Genomic DNA, 17897 nt, shown 5'->3' on the forward strand with positions numbered 1-17897 from the left:
AGAGTTTAGAACTGTGTCACCAACAGAGTGAATTAATCAACAGTCAAACCCAAGGAGAAAGGTCAACTGCCTACTTTCTCTTGGCAGAAGAAAGTGGGAAGAGGATTGTTCTTGCAAAGATTCATCACTTTTTGATGCTTTCCAGAAGTGGTGATGGATTTGCAATGAGCCGTCTCTCTTAGTTTTTTTCTTTTTTAATCTCTCATGTATTTGGGTCCAGCTGCCTTGGTACAGGGATGTGCTGATTTCTGAAAACACCCCCTTAAAACCATGTGGAGATCAAACCTGTGCCCTTGGCTGACTGAATCAATGTTTCCCACAGTGCTACTAGAGGGTCCTCGACAAACACTTTGCTGAGTTAATTTATCACCGCGTATCAAGACCGATCTTGACCTTATAAACAGCTAGATTTGGCTTTGTTAAAGAGCCTAAGTAGAAGTTTCCTGGAGCATAAGGGGAAAAGATTTTTTTTCCCTTAAAGAGAAATGTGAATTAAGGAACTTTTTTTTGCATGCTTCGTATGTGTATGTTTTATATGTTAACATTTAAATCCCACAGTGCACGGACTGAATCTCCATTTCACAGATGAGGGAACTAAGTTAAATGATGTGCTGAAGGAAAGTATGTGAAGGGCAGGATTCAAGATTATAGTCTCCCTGCAGAACCCATTACTTTTTTCCCAAGTCATCCCCAGTTCAAAAAATGAATTGTCCCAAGGAGCATTGACCATAGCACAATCTTAATGGATCTTTCATTGCCCCAGTCTACCGACTAGCCACAAGGAATACCAACAGTTAAAGTCCTTTATCTGTACCTTTGTCTGTAATTATGCCTTGGTTCCCTTAACAACGCTACCATGTAATTAAACCGATTTTGCCAACGGGCAGCTATGCTTCACTAGAGAATCTGAGTAGAGCCCTTCCCATTAGGCTCTGTTTCCTGTTCATGTTACCCATGGTCAAGTCTGGGCTTGGAGCTGAAGCCCAGGAAGAATGTCTAGAATGCTGTTGGCCCAGAACGTGTGCATGCCCACGGAAGCTGTAACGGGGCAGGGTGCAGTTCTTGTGCAGCCGGTGAAACCCCTAACTTACTTCTACTCATTGCTCCCCTCAATGACATGTGCTGAGGAAAAAAATGCCAGTGGCCTAATATCTACCCTCCTCTTGGAGCAGCCTCCATTAACTTCCACAGCAAATCTCACAGTTATTAATCATCAGAAATGAAAAATGTCTCTTTTTCAAAAGTGTAATTATCAGAGGTCTCACCGTGTCTAGAAAGAAGATGTATTTGCCATTATCAGCACATTCTGTATTTAGTCTCTGAAAAAATTTGGCTTACACCACACAGTTTATGCACTGTATTTTTCTTAAAGCTAGACTAAGGCTCTGGAAACATAAGGATAGCATTAAATAATTAAATTACATACTATGTTATAGTGCTGAGTGAGAGGGGGGACCCACAGAGACTTAATACTTTCCTGCGTCCATAAAACTCAAGGTTTGCAAATGCAAGTCAAATAAAAAGCTATTAGGGTTGTGACTGAGAGTTGCTTGGATTGAAGATCATTAAATGAAAATGCAATAGGAAAGGTCACTTGGGCCCAGACACCAATCCAAATTTTCTAAATTTTAAGTTTCCCATTGTCCACAATCCAAATGTCATTGCCTAAAGTACTTATTGTTCCCTCTCTTGTCCCAGTGGCTGCCTTGAGAGGACATGCAGTTGTTGCTAACTAACCCCCCAAGCAGCCCAACCAACAGAGCACCAGGAGTCCAGATGTTGGAGATTATGATCTCTTGAATGCAGTGAAATGTATGCCAGAGATTAAAAGGCAGAATTAATTTATAACACCCTCTACCTGTTTGCAATCTGTGCTTAGCTTATTATCTGCACACATTGTGCTGCAAGGCAATTACAATGTTGGAAATAACCTGCAGCACGTGACCACTGCTGTTAAGTTTAAAAGGGGGCATTTGTCATGTTTTAGTCTGCACATCTGGTTCTATCATATTTACCACATGATTAATATAGGAACATATTACAGTGAAACCCTTTCATATCATTTTTATTTGCTAGGAAATGGAGCACTCTTCTTTCATCTCTTCCTGTTCCCTCTCTCCCTTTCCAGGCTGAACTCAAATTTCTAGTCCTAAGGTCCATTTGAGGGAAGACAGAGAAATCTGCTTTTGCCTTTGTTCAGCTCCCCAGCCCCAACCACAAAGGGGGTGGATCTGCATCCTCTGTTTTACAAAGCACACCCACTCGCCAGAGAAAACTCAACCCCATTCCAAAAGGAGATGAGACCAGAGCCCTCAATCAAATCAAACCTCATGAATTAAGTTCTAAATTTTAAACTCCCTTTTATTGAAATATAAGTTTGTTTAGTCTATTTACAGCACAATTTATGCACATATATACACACAGAAGGCAAATTCTGTCAAATAAAAAAGTTTTCTTACTAAAAAATTAAAATTAAAAAAAGTAAAGTGCATGAAACTGATTTTTTTCCCCCTCTGGTGAACATCATCATTGTCAATTTTGGTCAATTGGGAGACGCAGGAAGAAATTCATTATTGACTCTGCTTATAACTAGTCCTGAATTCATAGCCTTCAGGCCAAAATGATAGGAGTTCAGGAATGGGTGAGACAAACTGTCAGGGTCTGGAGGGCTCCCAGGGGCGGGGAAGTCTTGCTCTCTTTGTCCTATCCAGAGCTGTCCCTCAGCTTGGAACAGTTATCTCACCATCGCGCGCCGGAACAAAGGGCGAACACAGGAAGGGGGTTTCACCAGCCCTTGTCACAGCCTGCTCTGGGGCCACCAGCGCTGTGTTTAGTAGGAAATAGAGGAATTAGCTCAAACGGAAGTTTTCCTTTTTGGGAAGGGGTGGAGGGGGCGACAAAAATGGACTGCATCTCCCAAAGAGACTGCCATTCCCGGGCCAAACCCCAGCAGCCAGTTTCTTCGGATCCAATCTCCACACAAGCACAGAACTCTTTTTATAAGCTAGGTGGAGGGAATGTTACACTTCTCGCCTCGGTGAGTTTGCCCTTCCAGAACTTGGAAAGGAAACAGCCTGGCATGAAAAGAAAGGGGCAAGTGGGTAACACACAATTTTTTTTTTTAGACAGCTTGGCGATCAGACCATTGGGTGGGCGTTGGCTGGTTGGTCGTTGCCCGTGGCAGAGAAGACAGCCCTAACCCCCATCATTCATACCCCAGTCCCTCTCTTCCTCGGAGTGTTATTAAGTCCCCGGGCCGGCGGCCGTACTTGGCCTTGCAGTGCAAAATGTGTTTGGCGAGGAAGTCAAGGCGGCGCTGTAGCAGCTGAGCGTGGGGTTCTGAGAGCTCCGCCAGCTCTGGGAAACGCGGTTCGTGGCGACTGTAGAGGCGCAGCAACCGGGCCGCCGCGTCCTGACCCCGGTGCAGCTCCAAGACGCGCCTAGCAGTCCGCTCTCGGAATACACACACCGACTGTAGCAGCGGTTCGTTATACTTGTCCCACATGCCGGCTACCCGGTAGCCGTGCACCAAGCCCGCCTCATTGTCCAGAAAGACCAACGCCCCTCCTGGTCCTCGGTGCAGGTTGCTCGTAGCGCGGTGCATAACGCGTGGGTCCCACTGTAAGCTGAAGAGGTTGCTCACAAGCCGGTCAAAGTTGGCCGTCAGGTAATCGAAGAGGATCAGATCGGTCCATTGTACCAAGTCCACCAGCTCCGCCTGGCTGAGGTTGGTCAGCTCGCCCCCGGCGTCGCGCAGGGGCCGCAGACGGCCGTCCTCTGATCGCCAGGGCTCGGGCACCACCACGTCGGTGAGGTTAGGCAGCCAGCGCGTCAGGCTCACCACGCTGCCCTCGGTCCAGTGCGCGGTGCGCAGCTCCTCCTGCACCTGCACCCACTGCGCGCCCCGAGCCTCCACCCGAGCCAGTGCCAGCGGCGGCACGTGGCGCTGGAGGCCCAGCAGGCGCGCAAGGTAGTAGGACAGGGCCTCGCCCTGTATCTGCTCTGGGTTGATGCCGTAGCGTACACAGGCACGGGTGCCGTCGGCAAAGCGGGCTAGGCGGTTGGAACTGCGTCCGCAGCCCCCGCGATCCAGAGCCACCACCCGAGCACCCCGTGCCACCTCCAGCCACGCTGCTGCTTGGGCTTCGGAAAAGCCCCGGGGAACCTGCTCCTCCAGGCCGCGGCTCCAGAAGACGCCCCCGTGCACCGCCCTGCGCTCCTCTGGCCAGGACAGCCCGGAGGGCTCGTGCCGCCCGCGGTCGTCCTGGTGCCTCCTAGGCGGGTTATCCGCGCCGGCCGCCAGGGTGAGCAGCGCCCGGAAAGTTTTCAGGGAGCCGCCGCGGGCGTCCCATACTAGGGGCGGGGGCAGAGGGAATCGCGGCTCGGGCGCGGGGCCGCCACTCTGGATCGGATGCGGAGGGAGTCGATCTTCGGGCGGCCGGGAGGCTGGCAGCTCGGTCCGCGGTGGCAGGAGTCCTCCCCACAGCGTCAGCAGCGAGCTCAAAGCCAGCAGCCAGAGCCCCGCGGCGGCGGCGGCGCCCCGCATCTTCCTCCCCATGCTCCTGCCGGCGCGCCGGTGCCACCGCCGCCGCTTCAAGCCAAGCCCGGGCGCCCGGGTGCGGGCGGCGAGGCGGGCCCGGCTGCTAGCTGGCTCCGGGGCTTCGGGTGCCGGAGCCCCATCGCGGCCGCGGAGCGCTGCGGGGCTCTGGCCAGCGCTCTGCCCCGGCGCTGGGAACTCGCCTCCCCGTGGCTTCCCAGCAGCTTTTGTATTTCGCTGTGAGACCCTCCGGCGGGCGCGATTCACAGGCGCCCGGACCACGTGGGAGCGAGGGGGATCCCCCTCCCCCTCCTCTGCCGCCTCTCCCCGCCCCCCACTCCCCCGCCCCTTCCCTTCCTCTTCCCCTTAAAGCGGCAACCGATCCTTCCAGGAGCGAGAGGTGGCCCCACGTTCTGTCCCGGACTTCGGGGCGGGGAGGAGGCTGAACTGAGGGCGTCCGTGCGGGGGCGTCGGAGCGGGGGCGGGGGCAGAGACCAATTGTAGGGCTTGGGAGTAGCGGCGTGTCCGGTGCTCTTGTTGGGAGTGGGATGATCCCCTTGTACCCTCCTTTGGACTGTGTCTGATCTGAAAACTTCAGACAGCCCCCCACCGCAGTACAGGCAGGGGTCAGGGTGAGTCCTTTTGCTACCTCACTTGGTGTGATTCACGCTGGCTTATGTAAATTCCCCGGAAAGTCTCGAGCCCTAGAGGATGTGACTCCAGCTGGGAGAGGAACCATCTGTAGCCAATGACTTTGAACCCATAACCTCTCTCCAGATGCAAGCTCCCCGGTATGGATCATTGCAGGCTTGAGAGCAATGAGGTTAACTTCTGTGACTTTTCTCAGGGATGCTTGGAATTAAACCTTGCTGTGCAAGTTGGACAGCCAAGTCAGGTCCCCTGGTCGCATGCCACTTGGCTTTCCCATTTTAAAGAAAGTTCAATATGTAGAGATAGGGATATCTAGATAGATATAAACACTTATTGTCAACATTCTCACCTTGTTTTTAAGTTGTCATTTAGTCAGTCACTTTATTCCCAATTATAAATTTCTCCCAAACAAAGGAAAATAAACAATTGTTTTACTAGTTTAGTGTAAAGGAAAAAGGACTAGTGGGAAGTGGGGCAGTGAAGAAAAAAACAAACCAACACATTATAAAAACTGATGCATCTTCCTCCAGACTTTCTTGGATTTAATTTACCAGCAAATCTCTTGGAAACAAACTGAATCTTTCCTTTCCCTTCTTGTATCCCATATTTCAAACTGGAGATTCTTAGTCATAAGATCAGAGCCGTGAGGGGTCCTGAGAGCCAGAGCTGGCACTGCCAGGGAACTGTCCCAGGACAGTACGTATGCTAAGCAGGTTCTCTTCTGACTCCTCCCCGAGTCCTACAGCCAGAGTTTAAAATCGGTTTCTTTCACATTGTGTGTGTGTATGTGTGTGTGTGTGTGTGTGTGTTTCCTTTCCCTATATTCCTCTCCTGGGAACACATGCGAGGTTTCAGCTGGGCTACATCTGCCTGTGCTGTGTATATTTATTCTGGAGTTATAGGGTAGACAATGTAAAATGTTTGTGACAGAGTAGATACATTAACCTTCCAAAACATGGCTGACCCAAGGCATACACCTTCCTGGGTTTCTTTCCCACTGGTACCTTGTGTGCCACCTGAAAGTGTGGGGTCTTTCTTAAATGTGTTCCCAACCACGGGGCTTCTTGTAGTGCTTATCTGATAAAAGGATTACAGTGCCTTCCATATGGATCCAGTACAATATATTAATTCATTAAAAAGTTTTTTTTTCTTGCCTCATGCAAGCTTCCCCCTGTCTTTCCCTAGAGAGCAGGGACTGTCTCTTATCAAATTTTTATTTCATATACCAGCTAATATAGTATATTACATGAAATAAGAACTGGATTCATTGAATTTAATTTTTGTCTTTTGATGTAACTTTTAGGTGTTTTTTTCCCCCTGCATTGAGTTTAGTGTGGGCAAACTGTAAGCAAGATCTCCACCTTGTGGGCATAATCAGAATATCCTCTAATTAGAGAACTACATTTTATAGTGGTGATTAAGTTAAACTCAGAACACTAAATGCCACCGTGGGCCAAGTTATGTCCCGAGGGCAGCGGGGCAATTCACAGTGCTTGGTGACTCTGTGGTTTTGGCTCTTGGCAGAATCTGTGACTGTGTAGTGCCTAGTGACCCACTATGGTACCCTGCATGGGGAGTTCTCTTGCCCACTGTGTAACAGTGGCCAGGGCACAAAGCCTGGCACTGAGCGCATATTCAGCAATGATGCAATGATTCACCTAGAACGAGATGAAGCTTTTCAAGTAGCATCATCACGTTTGTTTGTTTGTTTAAATATCTCACTGCTACAGGATACAAAGAAACTTTTCTCTCAAGTTCTTAAAAGGAAAAAATAATATTGGTGAGGGACTGAATGTGAGGGGAGCAAGATTATTAGTCTGGGAAAGTCCACTTTAATACCAGCCACTCCAAGTTCCAGACTCTCACAGTCACACTAAGGGTACTGATGAAAGGAGGCGTGAAGAGCCAGGCTAAGATCTCATGTCTCAGATGATGAGTGGACTTCATGTTTGAGCCCCAGAACCAGACTTAGCCCTAGGCCCGAGTGTACTCATGACCAGGATGAGATGTATGAAGCGCTTTAACAGTCAAAATGCAGAACTGCAGAAAACAGAGGGATAAGCTAGAGAAAGCAAGCACACACACACACACACACACACACACACACACACACACACACACACAAACACACCCTGCAGAGTGGTATGCCGTTTGAGTTATAGCAATGTTTGATTATTTTAGACAGTGTTTATAGAACCTGCCTCTGCTTTCCTGCTAGCTGACTGCCCTTGTAGCTCCTTAGATTTGAAGCCTGAAGACAGCAAGCACCCCTGCATTCTCTGGGGCTCTGAGATGGGGAAACATCATCTCTTTAGACCTTCAGCAGTTGCGTAGGGATCCCCAAATAAGAACCTATTTTCTCTTTTAAGAATCTCTTAGTACTCCTTAAGCTTAGACCTCCAATATATTCACAGTTGCCTGAAGTCCTGTGTGAACAATGGTCAGGCTCACAGAACCACACTTTCTGGGCAACTTAGGAAAGGTGGCACGAGCGCTGGGAGCCAAGAGTGAGGCTCGAGGTTGAAAGGCTTTCCATTTTCTGACTTGTTCCTTGGGCTAGTTTTTATCTCCCATGCATTTCAATTTCTCAACTTGAGAAATGAGGATAATAAATCGCGCCAAACTTACAGGTTGTTATGCAGCTCAGGTGAAATATTAACGGTAACCATAACAACAGCATTAGCAGACTCTTACTAAGTCCTTACTTCTTCTGGGCGTGGTGTGGGACTCAGCCCAGTATGGGCTTTATTAATCCATGTAGCCCTCCAAGCAAATATTATCCTTGTCTCACCATTAGAGATGGCAAGACAGAAGCATAACCAGAAAGTTACTGGCCTGATGTCACATGGCTGCCAAGTGACAGAGTTAAGGCTCTGGCACCTTTTGTGCATTATAAATGGTAGAGGCAATGTTAAGTATAAAGATGGTTGCATTAAATCAAAGATTCAACTCAAATTAAGCTTTCCTTGAAGCATGCTTTAGGGTTCCTAGTGAGTGAAATGGTGATGGGCTCTCTCTGTAGTCCTGGCCGTAGGCAGACACTCATCATGTGCTTGGCTCTAGTGAACCTCCAGGCAGCTTTAGGCAACCCATTCCTTGCTGCATCTCCACCTGGCCTCCTTCATTCTGATTTTTGCTGAGTTACATACTCTTCTCAAAGACAGAGATGCCCAAGTGCACTTTTTTTTTTGATATTTCTACAAAAGTAAGAGAAAATGTGTTGGTGCCCACAAGTCAACCCCTCCTTCCAGGAGATGGAAGCAAGATTGTAAGTTTAAGGCCAGCCTGAGTTAAATGGTGAGACCCTGTCTTAATAATAAAGCAAGACACTCCAAAATAAACAGAAAGAAGAGAGGGAAAAGAGGGTCCTTGAAGTTTACTCTGATCCCAAAGTGATTCCATGACTCCAATGTTGGCCAATACTACTGACCTTGCCCAGCTTTCTAACTCGCAGCTACAATTCCATTGTTTGTGCTGTTATGAGCTGGGTGGCTGTGTTCCCTCCAGGCTTAAGTATTGAATTCTCAACCCTAATGCCACTGTATTAGCTGCAGGGCCCTCTGGAAAGTGACTGGATCATAAAAGTCATGATCTCCTCGTGAATAGGATTAATGTCTTTGTAAAAGAGACTCCACATCTCGTGCTCTTTTGGTCATACAAAGACCCAGGCAGAAAATTACTGGGTATGAACCTGTAGGAGCGCCTTCAGAAGACACGAACTCTCGTGCGCCGTGCTCTTGGGCTCCTCAGGGTTCAGAACTGTGATGAATATGATTTGCTCTTTGAGCTACATAGGCTGTGATACTCTGTTGTAACAGCTCAAATTAAGACAGTCTTTAGTCTCCATGTTCTTTCCTAGGTGGACACAATACCTTTGTGTTTGGGGGTTGCTCTCCCTGTCTTGGTCTTGCTATATGACCATGATGTGTGTCTTTCAAGAATCACTTAGCTGTGGCTGGAGAGATAGTCTGTGAAAGTCACTTAAAAGTCAGGAATGGTGGCATGTGCCTTTAAACTTTTATTTCATGGAGACTGGAAGGTTTGGGCCTCACTGAGAAGCCAGCCTAGTCAAAATGACAAACTACAGGATAAATGAGAGGGCTTATCTGGGAAATAAAGTGGAGAAGGATAGAAGACAGCAACCTGTACTTCCTACACACACACACACACACACACACACACACACACACACACATTGCTTAGCCAATCCCATTCTCATGTGTGTGGCTGTCATAGGCAGTCCTTATCCAGAAGGATTATCTCCCAAGCTCTCCAGAGGATGCTTGAGGCCTTGCTGTGTAGTATTGAATCCCCCACTTCCCTTTACTTCCATGTATGCTCGGTTGGATCGCCACACAGTTTACCCATTTTTATGCCCTGGTACCTCCTCAGTATTTACTGATTTACTCACGAGCTTTGGGATCCTCATTAAGAAAGAGTATCACACTTCTGTGGTGGTCAATCTGGTAATAGAAGGGTTGTGTCAAGTGGGCAGCATATACTGCATGGGTAACCTGGGCTAAAGGATAAGTCATATCCAGCACTGGAGAATTTGTAAAGCTCACCACCATGATGTTCTGCTTAACTGTAGTCCTGACATCAATGGAGTCAAAGATGATTGTCTGAACCCCGTAAAACTGTGAGCTAAAAGAACGCTTCCCTCTGCTGCTCAAATGGTTCCCTCAGATACTTGGGTCACAGCCTTGGGAAAGTAACTACTTCAGATGGCATGATTCAGATGTGGATGGGAGCCCTGCAAATCAGGCATCCTGGAGGGGAAAGGTGACTCAAGTCCACACCTTTTAGCAGAGGAGAAAGATGGAAGGAACCTGAGTTCCTGGTTTCCATTTGCCTCCGTTCACTGACACATGGCCACTCTTCCCGGAACTTCCCTGCGAATTCACTTTGAATTGGCATTGTTTATAAGTTGGAGTTCCTCTAGGCCATGTGCCCTTGCAGGAGCGCATGGGAGCTAGAGAGGGGACAGGCATGGAAGCATCTTAATCACAGACAGACTGCTGGGGTGGCTGTGCTTTTGTTCTTTGGGGACACAGCCAGGCTGTCTTGTATGCAAAAGCTGTCCCACCTAAGGAAAATCACCTTCCCTCTCTGGGCTTGTTAACTCATCCGTGAAGAGAAGATAACAATTCAGTGTTTCATTACTGTGTAGATGAGATGTGCCTTCCACATTTAGTAATTGCTCAATAAATTTTTATTGCCTGCTATCACAATCTTGGGACTTTATTTAGAAAGAACATTGGAGCACAGAACAGGGAACAACTGATCTTGCCAGGGAAGTCCAGGAAGGCTTCCCCGAGGAGGCAGATGCTAAGATGGGCCAGTCTTGAAGGACACGTTAAGACTTATGCATCCCAGTTTGAGGGGTAATGGGCAACAGAGAGGACAGCAGGTGAGCACAGCAGCCAGGCTCCCACGATTTCATCACCACACCTTTCAGGTGAGTGAGTGAATTTGTTTAATCCTCTTGTGAAGCCTGGCGTGAGGCTCCTCCCTAGCCCCTATCTGATGAGAACTTCCCCATCCCTTCACCAATGCTCCCAGACTGTCCCAACCCACCTTGAAGAATTTACTTGACAAAGAAACGTGACTGTCCCCAGCTTTGTGGATTTTGGTCCTTGTAGCTGCCCAGAGCTTTACCCAGCATACATACAATTAGTGATTCTGCACCCCTCCAGCATCCCCAGGTCTCATCAGTCACATAGACGCTGAAGCTTAATTAAGCTTGTAAAGCTTTCTGATTTCCTCCGATGAAAGGTGGCCCATGAGTACCAGGTTTTATTTTGGTGGCTCCTGCCAAGTGTTATTATAAATAGGACTTAGTGCGACGTGGCTGAGCTCTTAGGGTGATAATGTGTCAAGACCAATCGAGGCTGCGGAGAGCAGAGATATTATCATAATGGTTCCATCATCTGCGGTGGGTGTTAATGGAAGTGGACGTGAACGGGGGAAAGAAGTACTGCAGGCAGCAGGGCCGGGACGGAGGCAACTGCAAGTGAAATATCGCAGCTCCTGGGATCTCCATCATAATCATTAACTCTATTAGCCTCCGAGCTATTCTTCTGCCATCTCTCCTAGATCGAGCTTGGCTCAAATAAAAAATGGATGCTTTAACTTCAAATGAAAATATATTCCTTTGCTGCTTTTTAAACTCCATTTATGTTAAAATGATGGCCAGCAGGTAGTAATTTATAACTGGGGGCTCACTGCAGTGCAGGAGACTCGTCCTGAGCAGCTCCAGTGGGAGAGCAAGGGACTCTGGACCCAAGAAGGGATGGTGCCTCTGGACTGCAAAGCTGCTGGCAGGCAGATGGAAGGATGCTGCCCAAAGGGAGGTGGAAGGCAACACAAGAAACTGAGCATCCTTGCCTGGAGGAGGGGATAGTGAACACAGAGGGGCTTCCTGTTTCCACAAAGAGATGGGTCCAGTTCCCTCTGTGATGCAGCCCTAATTTAGAATGCACCAGCTTCCTCAGCTTCAGCCTTTGGCTGAAAACCATTTTGTGCCTCCTGTGGTAATATCAGCGATTGTGACAACGGTATGAACTGGCTGCTACCTGCAGTTTTTCTGTATCCAAAGTCCTATCTGGGCTGGAGGAAGCCAAAGAACTCTGTCTCTCAAGCTTGTCTCCTTGTGTCTCCTTCCTGCTTCCAGCACAAGTGTCTTTTTCTTTGTTTTATTTTAAATGATCTATTTATTTTTACTTTATATGTATTGGTGTTTTGTATTGGTGTTTTATATGTATTTGGGGTTATAAGTATGCCTGCTGCCTATATGAAGGAGTTGGACCCCTAGAACTGGAGTTAGAGACAGCTATGAGCTGCCATGTGGGTACTGGAAATTGAATCAGGGTCCTCTGGAAGAGCAGTCAGTGTTCTTAACTGCCAAGAACACTGTTTTATTTATTTTTAAAATCATGTACCCATCCTCTGTCTCCTTCTCTCCATGTCTCTGTCTCTGCCTCTGTCTCTTTGTCTCTGTCTCTCTGTCTCTCTGTCTCTGTCTCTCTGTCTCTGTCTCTGTCTCTGTCTCTCTCTGTCTCTCTGTGCCACAAGGAGTTGGATCTCTTGTTCACTAAGTGGCTCTCAGGGATTGAACTTGGGCCATCAGCCTTGTTGGCAGGTGTCTTTACCTGCTGAGCCACCTCATAGATTCAGTTGTGAAGTTCCATAACCAGCCCTTTTCCCTCATGAATCAGCAGTCCAATGACTTTCCCAGAGTTCTGAGGAGCTTGTCACCTCACTCCACCCTCTTCACGTGGCCTCTTCTCTCCTCTCCTTGCTTTTTTTGTAGGGAAAAGGAGAAATTTCCCTTTCCCATCCTATAGAATCTATTCACATTGTCCACCCTTCTTTCTCAGCTTCTAATCCAGTTTGCTCCAGGTATAGAATTGGGGAGCCCAAGAGAGATTTTCTGATGGACAAAATTTAATATTTTCAGTGTGTTCACTACCTACCAGAGGATGCTGAGAGCCTTTCTACTCATTTCATCTTTTAATCCTGCTTCTTATCCCCATATAATTGATGGGAAAATGGGGGAGCTAGGCTTGGCTTCCAAGACAGCTACTATGGGACAAAGGAGAAACCCATCTATAGTTACATTATTCACAACACTGGCTGAGCATCTCTAATCTGAAAATCCCAAATTCAAAATGCTACAAAGCCTCAAACATTTTGAGTATAGACATGACATCATAGATGAAAAATTCCACACCTGACCTCATGTGATGGGAGGCAGTCAAAACACAGGTGCAGTAAGACCATTGCATAAGTTGCCTTCAGGCTAAGCATAGGAATGTTCATCTATATGAACATTCACACATGAATTTTGTGTTTAGGCTGGGGCTGGGGTGGGAATTCCCATGACATCTCATGATGGATTTATTCACATGTTCCAAAATCCACAGTGTTCAACATCTGAAGCAAATATATTTTGGATAAAGGGTACAGAACGCAGCCTGTATGTTGCAGGATTCTAGGGCTCAGAAGCTCCCCACTGCCTCCTCCAAACTTGTCTGACGTTGTTACTTTGCACTCTGAATCTCTTCTCCCTTGTTAAGGGCTGGAGCCCAGGGCTACTCACAGGTAGATGAGCTACAAGGAAGGTGGGCTCCTAGGATTTCCAGCTTATGAGTGGGTTCAGAATGGTTGACTAAGAAAGCGGATAGACTGATAGCCGTGAGGATAGCCACATCTCTGTCTTGGATCCACATTGATCTTGGCAAGGATGGAACTAGCTGTCAGGTCTCCTGTGGTTTTGACCTCTGCTCTCCTAGCGCCAACTCTGAGCTGTCACAGAAAAGGTGTCCCAGTGGGGTTGGGCCATGTTTGTTATGACACCGAGACTGGCTCTGGAGTATCTCCAGCTGCCTTTCATCTCTCCAAAGGAAAAAGAAAGAGAGAAACCATAGAGGCCATTTCCTGCTGAGATTAAAGACTGGCTAAGGGCTGGTGAGATGGCTCAGTGGGTAAGAGCACCCGACTGCTCTTCCAAAGGTCAGGAGTTCAAATCCCAGCAACCACATGGTGGCTCACAACCATCCCTAACGAGGTCTGACTCCCTCTTCTGGAGTGTCTGAGGACAGCTACAGTGTACTTACATATAATAAATAAATAAATTTAAAAAAAAAAAAAAAGACTGGCTAAGAGTCTAGGGACACCTGATCTAAGCAATAGCAGAAGCATGGCTGGGGAATTATTATGACGGTATATTCATATGGTTCTCATATGGTATATTAATATATATTCATATTAAAGGGATTCTAGCCAGCCCAGGCACGGCAAACATGGCTCTGGCAGGTCTTGCCCTTCTCCCTGATTCTCTCTCCTTTGTTAAAAGCCATTAGATTACATTTCTAAAGCTAGCTTCTAAGGTCTATTCCCTTATTTGGCCATCTCCTCCTCTGGAGGCTGACTATCAAAGTATTGAAGTCTAGCAATCAAAAGCTCTCACCTCCACTGGCCACCATAATTAACATGCCCAATTAAAATTAAACACTTCTTCCTAACACAGGATTTCCCCTTTTACCTTTATAAACTGTCATCTTCTAATGGGCCATCTCCTCTCTATTCAGAGGTAGTCCTTTGTCCCTCAGGACAGAATATTTTCCCCCTCCCTTGTTCCTTTCCCCTTCTCCCTGTCCTCTACATTGTGTCTTTGTCTCTTGTTCCCTGCCCTTTGTCTTTCTGGGGCAAATAAATCTCCTTTGTGCGGAGAAGTTGGTCTTGGAGTATCCTGTTCCCTTTACATATAATTCACAGTCAGCTTTGCTAATCTGCCTGAAGTTTTTCAACCTGCCAAGGTAGGGTAACAAGGCAAGGTGAGTGACTACTTCTGATGAAGAGAAAGACAGCCTTCAGAGAGATGTGAGCCAAGTCTTGGGCTCATGGTTAGTTCCCAGCAATCCTGAAACAGGAGTGCATTTCACCTGACCCCTACCTCAGTGGATCACATGATGACTCCCGGACCCCCACTCCAGCTCCCAGGGAATTTGCTCATTGCTGCTCACATCTGCACCCTCTGTCACCTTCTCAGGGTTTCCATGGCCTCAAATCCTTACTGTTATCCACAAGCCAACTACATGTGGATGGTTCATGAGTATACAACCTCCACAAACATGCCAGTAAATGAGGACAGAAAAAGAAACCTGAGAATCACCGAAGGGCTTGAACATTCCAAGCCCCACTCCCATTTGATAAACTCTCTGTCTTGCTTTTTAGGAAAGTGTGTGTGTGTGTGTGTGTGTGTGTGTGTGTGTGTGTGTGTGTGTGTGTGTTGGGAGATGATGCTGAGGGAAAGAGAACATGACTACTTGACTACTTTGAAATCATTTTCTCTGTCTTCCTGTTTCTGTTGGTTACCCTAAGAACTAATCAAAGCAGCCAGAGAGACAAAGACAACTTATTTTCTGAGTGTAATAAAAAGAAAGAGAGAAGAAAGAAGGAGAGGAAGAAACAAAAGAAACAAAACATAAAATGACCCGGAGATGCTCAAGAGGGAACGGTAAAATGCTTCCTTCATTTTCCTGTCGCCATACTGGATACTCTTTGCTCCCACCAGATGAAAGCAAGCCCACATATGCTCTGGTCTGTGGCCTTTCCCCTTTAGAGGGCCATAGGGTTGGGGGCAATGGTGGAACTCATCATGGTTGTATAGAAGTTACAAACCTGCCTGAATGACACAAGAGTTTTCCCATCTTTGTTTTCTCCTTTCCAAAAGGAGACATTCTTGCTTTTATATAGGAGTGAAGTATTGGCTCCAGAATATAGTGGTTTTTAAAAAAGATTTATTTATTATATGTAAGTACACTGTAGCTGTCTTCAGACACACTAGAAGAGAGTGTCAAATCTCATTACAGATGGTTGTGAGCCACCATGTGGTTGCTGGGATTTGAACTCAGAACCTCTGGAGAAACAGTCAAAGCTCTTAACCACTGAGCCATCTCTCCAGCCCCCAGTATGTAGTGGTTTTAATCAGTATTAAAAGTCCCACACCCAGCTGCATAGACAATTGTTACACTTTAACTGTATACATTTTCATTTTATTTCATAGAGCATTATGCACACACGTAGGGTGTGTGTGTGTGTGTGTGTGTGTGTACACTTTGAACACGTGCCTGTGTGTGACTGTACAAGGTACAGGCACCACACTGGCATCGACCACAAGCTATTGCATTGTGGAAGAATCAGAGTCAATAGGCACAGACAAGTGTCATATTTCGTAAGCACCTGAAAGCAGGATTTATTATTGTTGTGTTTGCTTTTGGTTTTTAGATGGGCTCTCACTAAATAGCCCAGGCTAGCCTTGAACTCAAGGATCCTTCTTCCTCAGCTCTCTGAATGCTTAGGTTATAGATGCTGCCATTGTCATGGAGGCTTTCTATCAAGGGTGTGGCCCTAAGATATCCCAGTTTACCATTCATTTATGCTTTTACATTCCAGGAAAGAGAAATCTGATTAGTCCTCTTGGAGACAAAGATTCCAGCCTTTGACAGTCAGAACAGGTATTGTTAAGGGGGAACTCTGCATGGGACCACCACCATTCCCCATGTCTCGCTCCCCACTATTTTGTAGTTTTTTGATTTCCAAGAAACTATAGCCTTGCCGGGCGTGGTGGCGCACGCCTTTAATCCCAGCACCTGGGAGGCAGAGGCAGGCAGATCTCTGAGTTTGAGACCAGCCTGGTTTTTAGAGTGAGTTCCAGGACAGCCAGGGCTACACAGAGAAACCCTGTCTCGAAAAAAAACCAAAAAAAAAAAAAAAACCCAAAAAACAACCCCCCCAAAAAAAAAGAAAAAAAAGAAAAGAAAAGAAAAGAAACTATAGCCTTGTGTTCCTTTGAAAATAATAATGAAAGCTCTCTGACAGTGAATAAAGCAGGCGGAGCTCAACTGTAAGATCTCAACAAAAAGCATTTGGTTGTCTTCTATGGGGAGCCAATAAAAATCACCACCAAGCAGCGTGATCCATCACTCATTTGCTGTGTACTACATGACAGAGTGACACATCGCCTTGGGTCTGAGTAAATGGTGATGGCGTTCCCTCTGCCCTGCAACAGTAACGACACTCGTCTTTGGAGTTCCAGCAGTTAGTTAGCAGATCCAGCATTTCCGTACATTTGCCTAGTTCTGACTGACAGATTAATAAAGGCCGCAGTTTGAGACCGTGGTTTGGGCAAAGAAAAGTAAACAGGAGTAGCCATTTTTTTTGATAGCTAGCTGGGTTTCATATTGCTAAACATACAGAAAGTATGAGGAAGATTGCAGTTGGGGGACAAGGGCAGGCCAAGGAGAGCAAACGTCCCATCACCCCCAGGGCAGGATGATTTAAGAATTGCCTGGACTAAGCTCAAAGGCAGACTGCATTTTCTCTGCTGCCTGTTTGTGTTTCCCAGGAAAGAGGAGCCCAGCCAGGGCTGGAGAGGCTGAAGAAGGAGTGAGAAACTAAGAAGTGGGAGCCTGGCCATCTGGGAGGGACTGGGGATGCTTTCACCCTTCCCAATGCTTCCTGGCAACGTCCGCCCACAGAGGACTTGCCTGGAGGCCTCTCCTTCTCAGCCAGAGTCCTTCCCAGGGTCAGTAAATCCTACTACTATCTGTCCAACTCATTCCTTGTGATTTGTTTTGTTTGTGGGGTGGGGTGGGGGGTGTGGGGTTGGGTGGGGTGGGGAATGAAGTTGTGTTGCTGGCAAATGGTGAGAAACTGTGTGTGAGGGCAGAGGCATAGCCATCTCTGATAACTGCGATAGCTGACTGTCAATCAAATGTGTAGGGCTTACTACATGTAAAGCAGCTGGTGTCTCCTTACAAGGGCTCTTGGGTGAAGTTATGGCCCCTGTGTACAGAAGAGCAAGCAAGATTCAGAGAGCTTAGGTGAATGCCTCAGGTTGGCATGACTCTACAGAGGGACAATCAGGTGCCAAACTGGGACGGGACATTTCCAGGCTATCCATATTAACCTCTGGGTTTTGGAAAGCCAGTGCACAATGACCTAAAATCTTGCATCTCTGGGACCTATCACAGAGCTGCAGTGTTAAATCTTATAGCCTGAGAATTAGGACATCCCTCCTGCTTCCCGAAAAGCTGTATTAATCCTGTGACAGCAATGCTGTGGTTTGGATCGGAAATGTCCCTCTAAAGTCCATGTGCTGAGGGCTCTCAAAGGGTGCCTGCATCTCACTCATAAGGTAGCC

At 47.1% G+C, this 17897-nt stretch overlaps 1 protein-coding gene across 1 annotated transcript; it reads right to left on the reverse strand.

Annotated features, from left to right (window-relative positions):
• Window positions 1-2335: 2335 nt before the first annotated feature.
• On the reverse strand, window positions 2336-4762 carry Fjx1 (four jointed box 1). Its single transcript, NM_010218.2, has one exon. The coding sequence runs from the start codon at window positions 4556-4558 to the stop codon at window positions 3206-3208; it is 1353 nt and encodes a 450-aa protein (NP_034348.2). The 5' UTR covers window positions 4559-4762; the 3' UTR covers window positions 2336-3205.
• Between the last annotated feature and the right edge of the window lie 13135 nt (window positions 4763-17897).

Source organism: Mus musculus, chromosome 2 (assembly GCF_000001635.26).
Source record: "Mus musculus strain C57BL/6J chromosome 2, GRCm38.p6 C57BL/6J".
Taxonomy (NCBI): domain Eukaryota; kingdom Metazoa; phylum Chordata; class Mammalia; order Rodentia; family Muridae; genus Mus; species Mus musculus.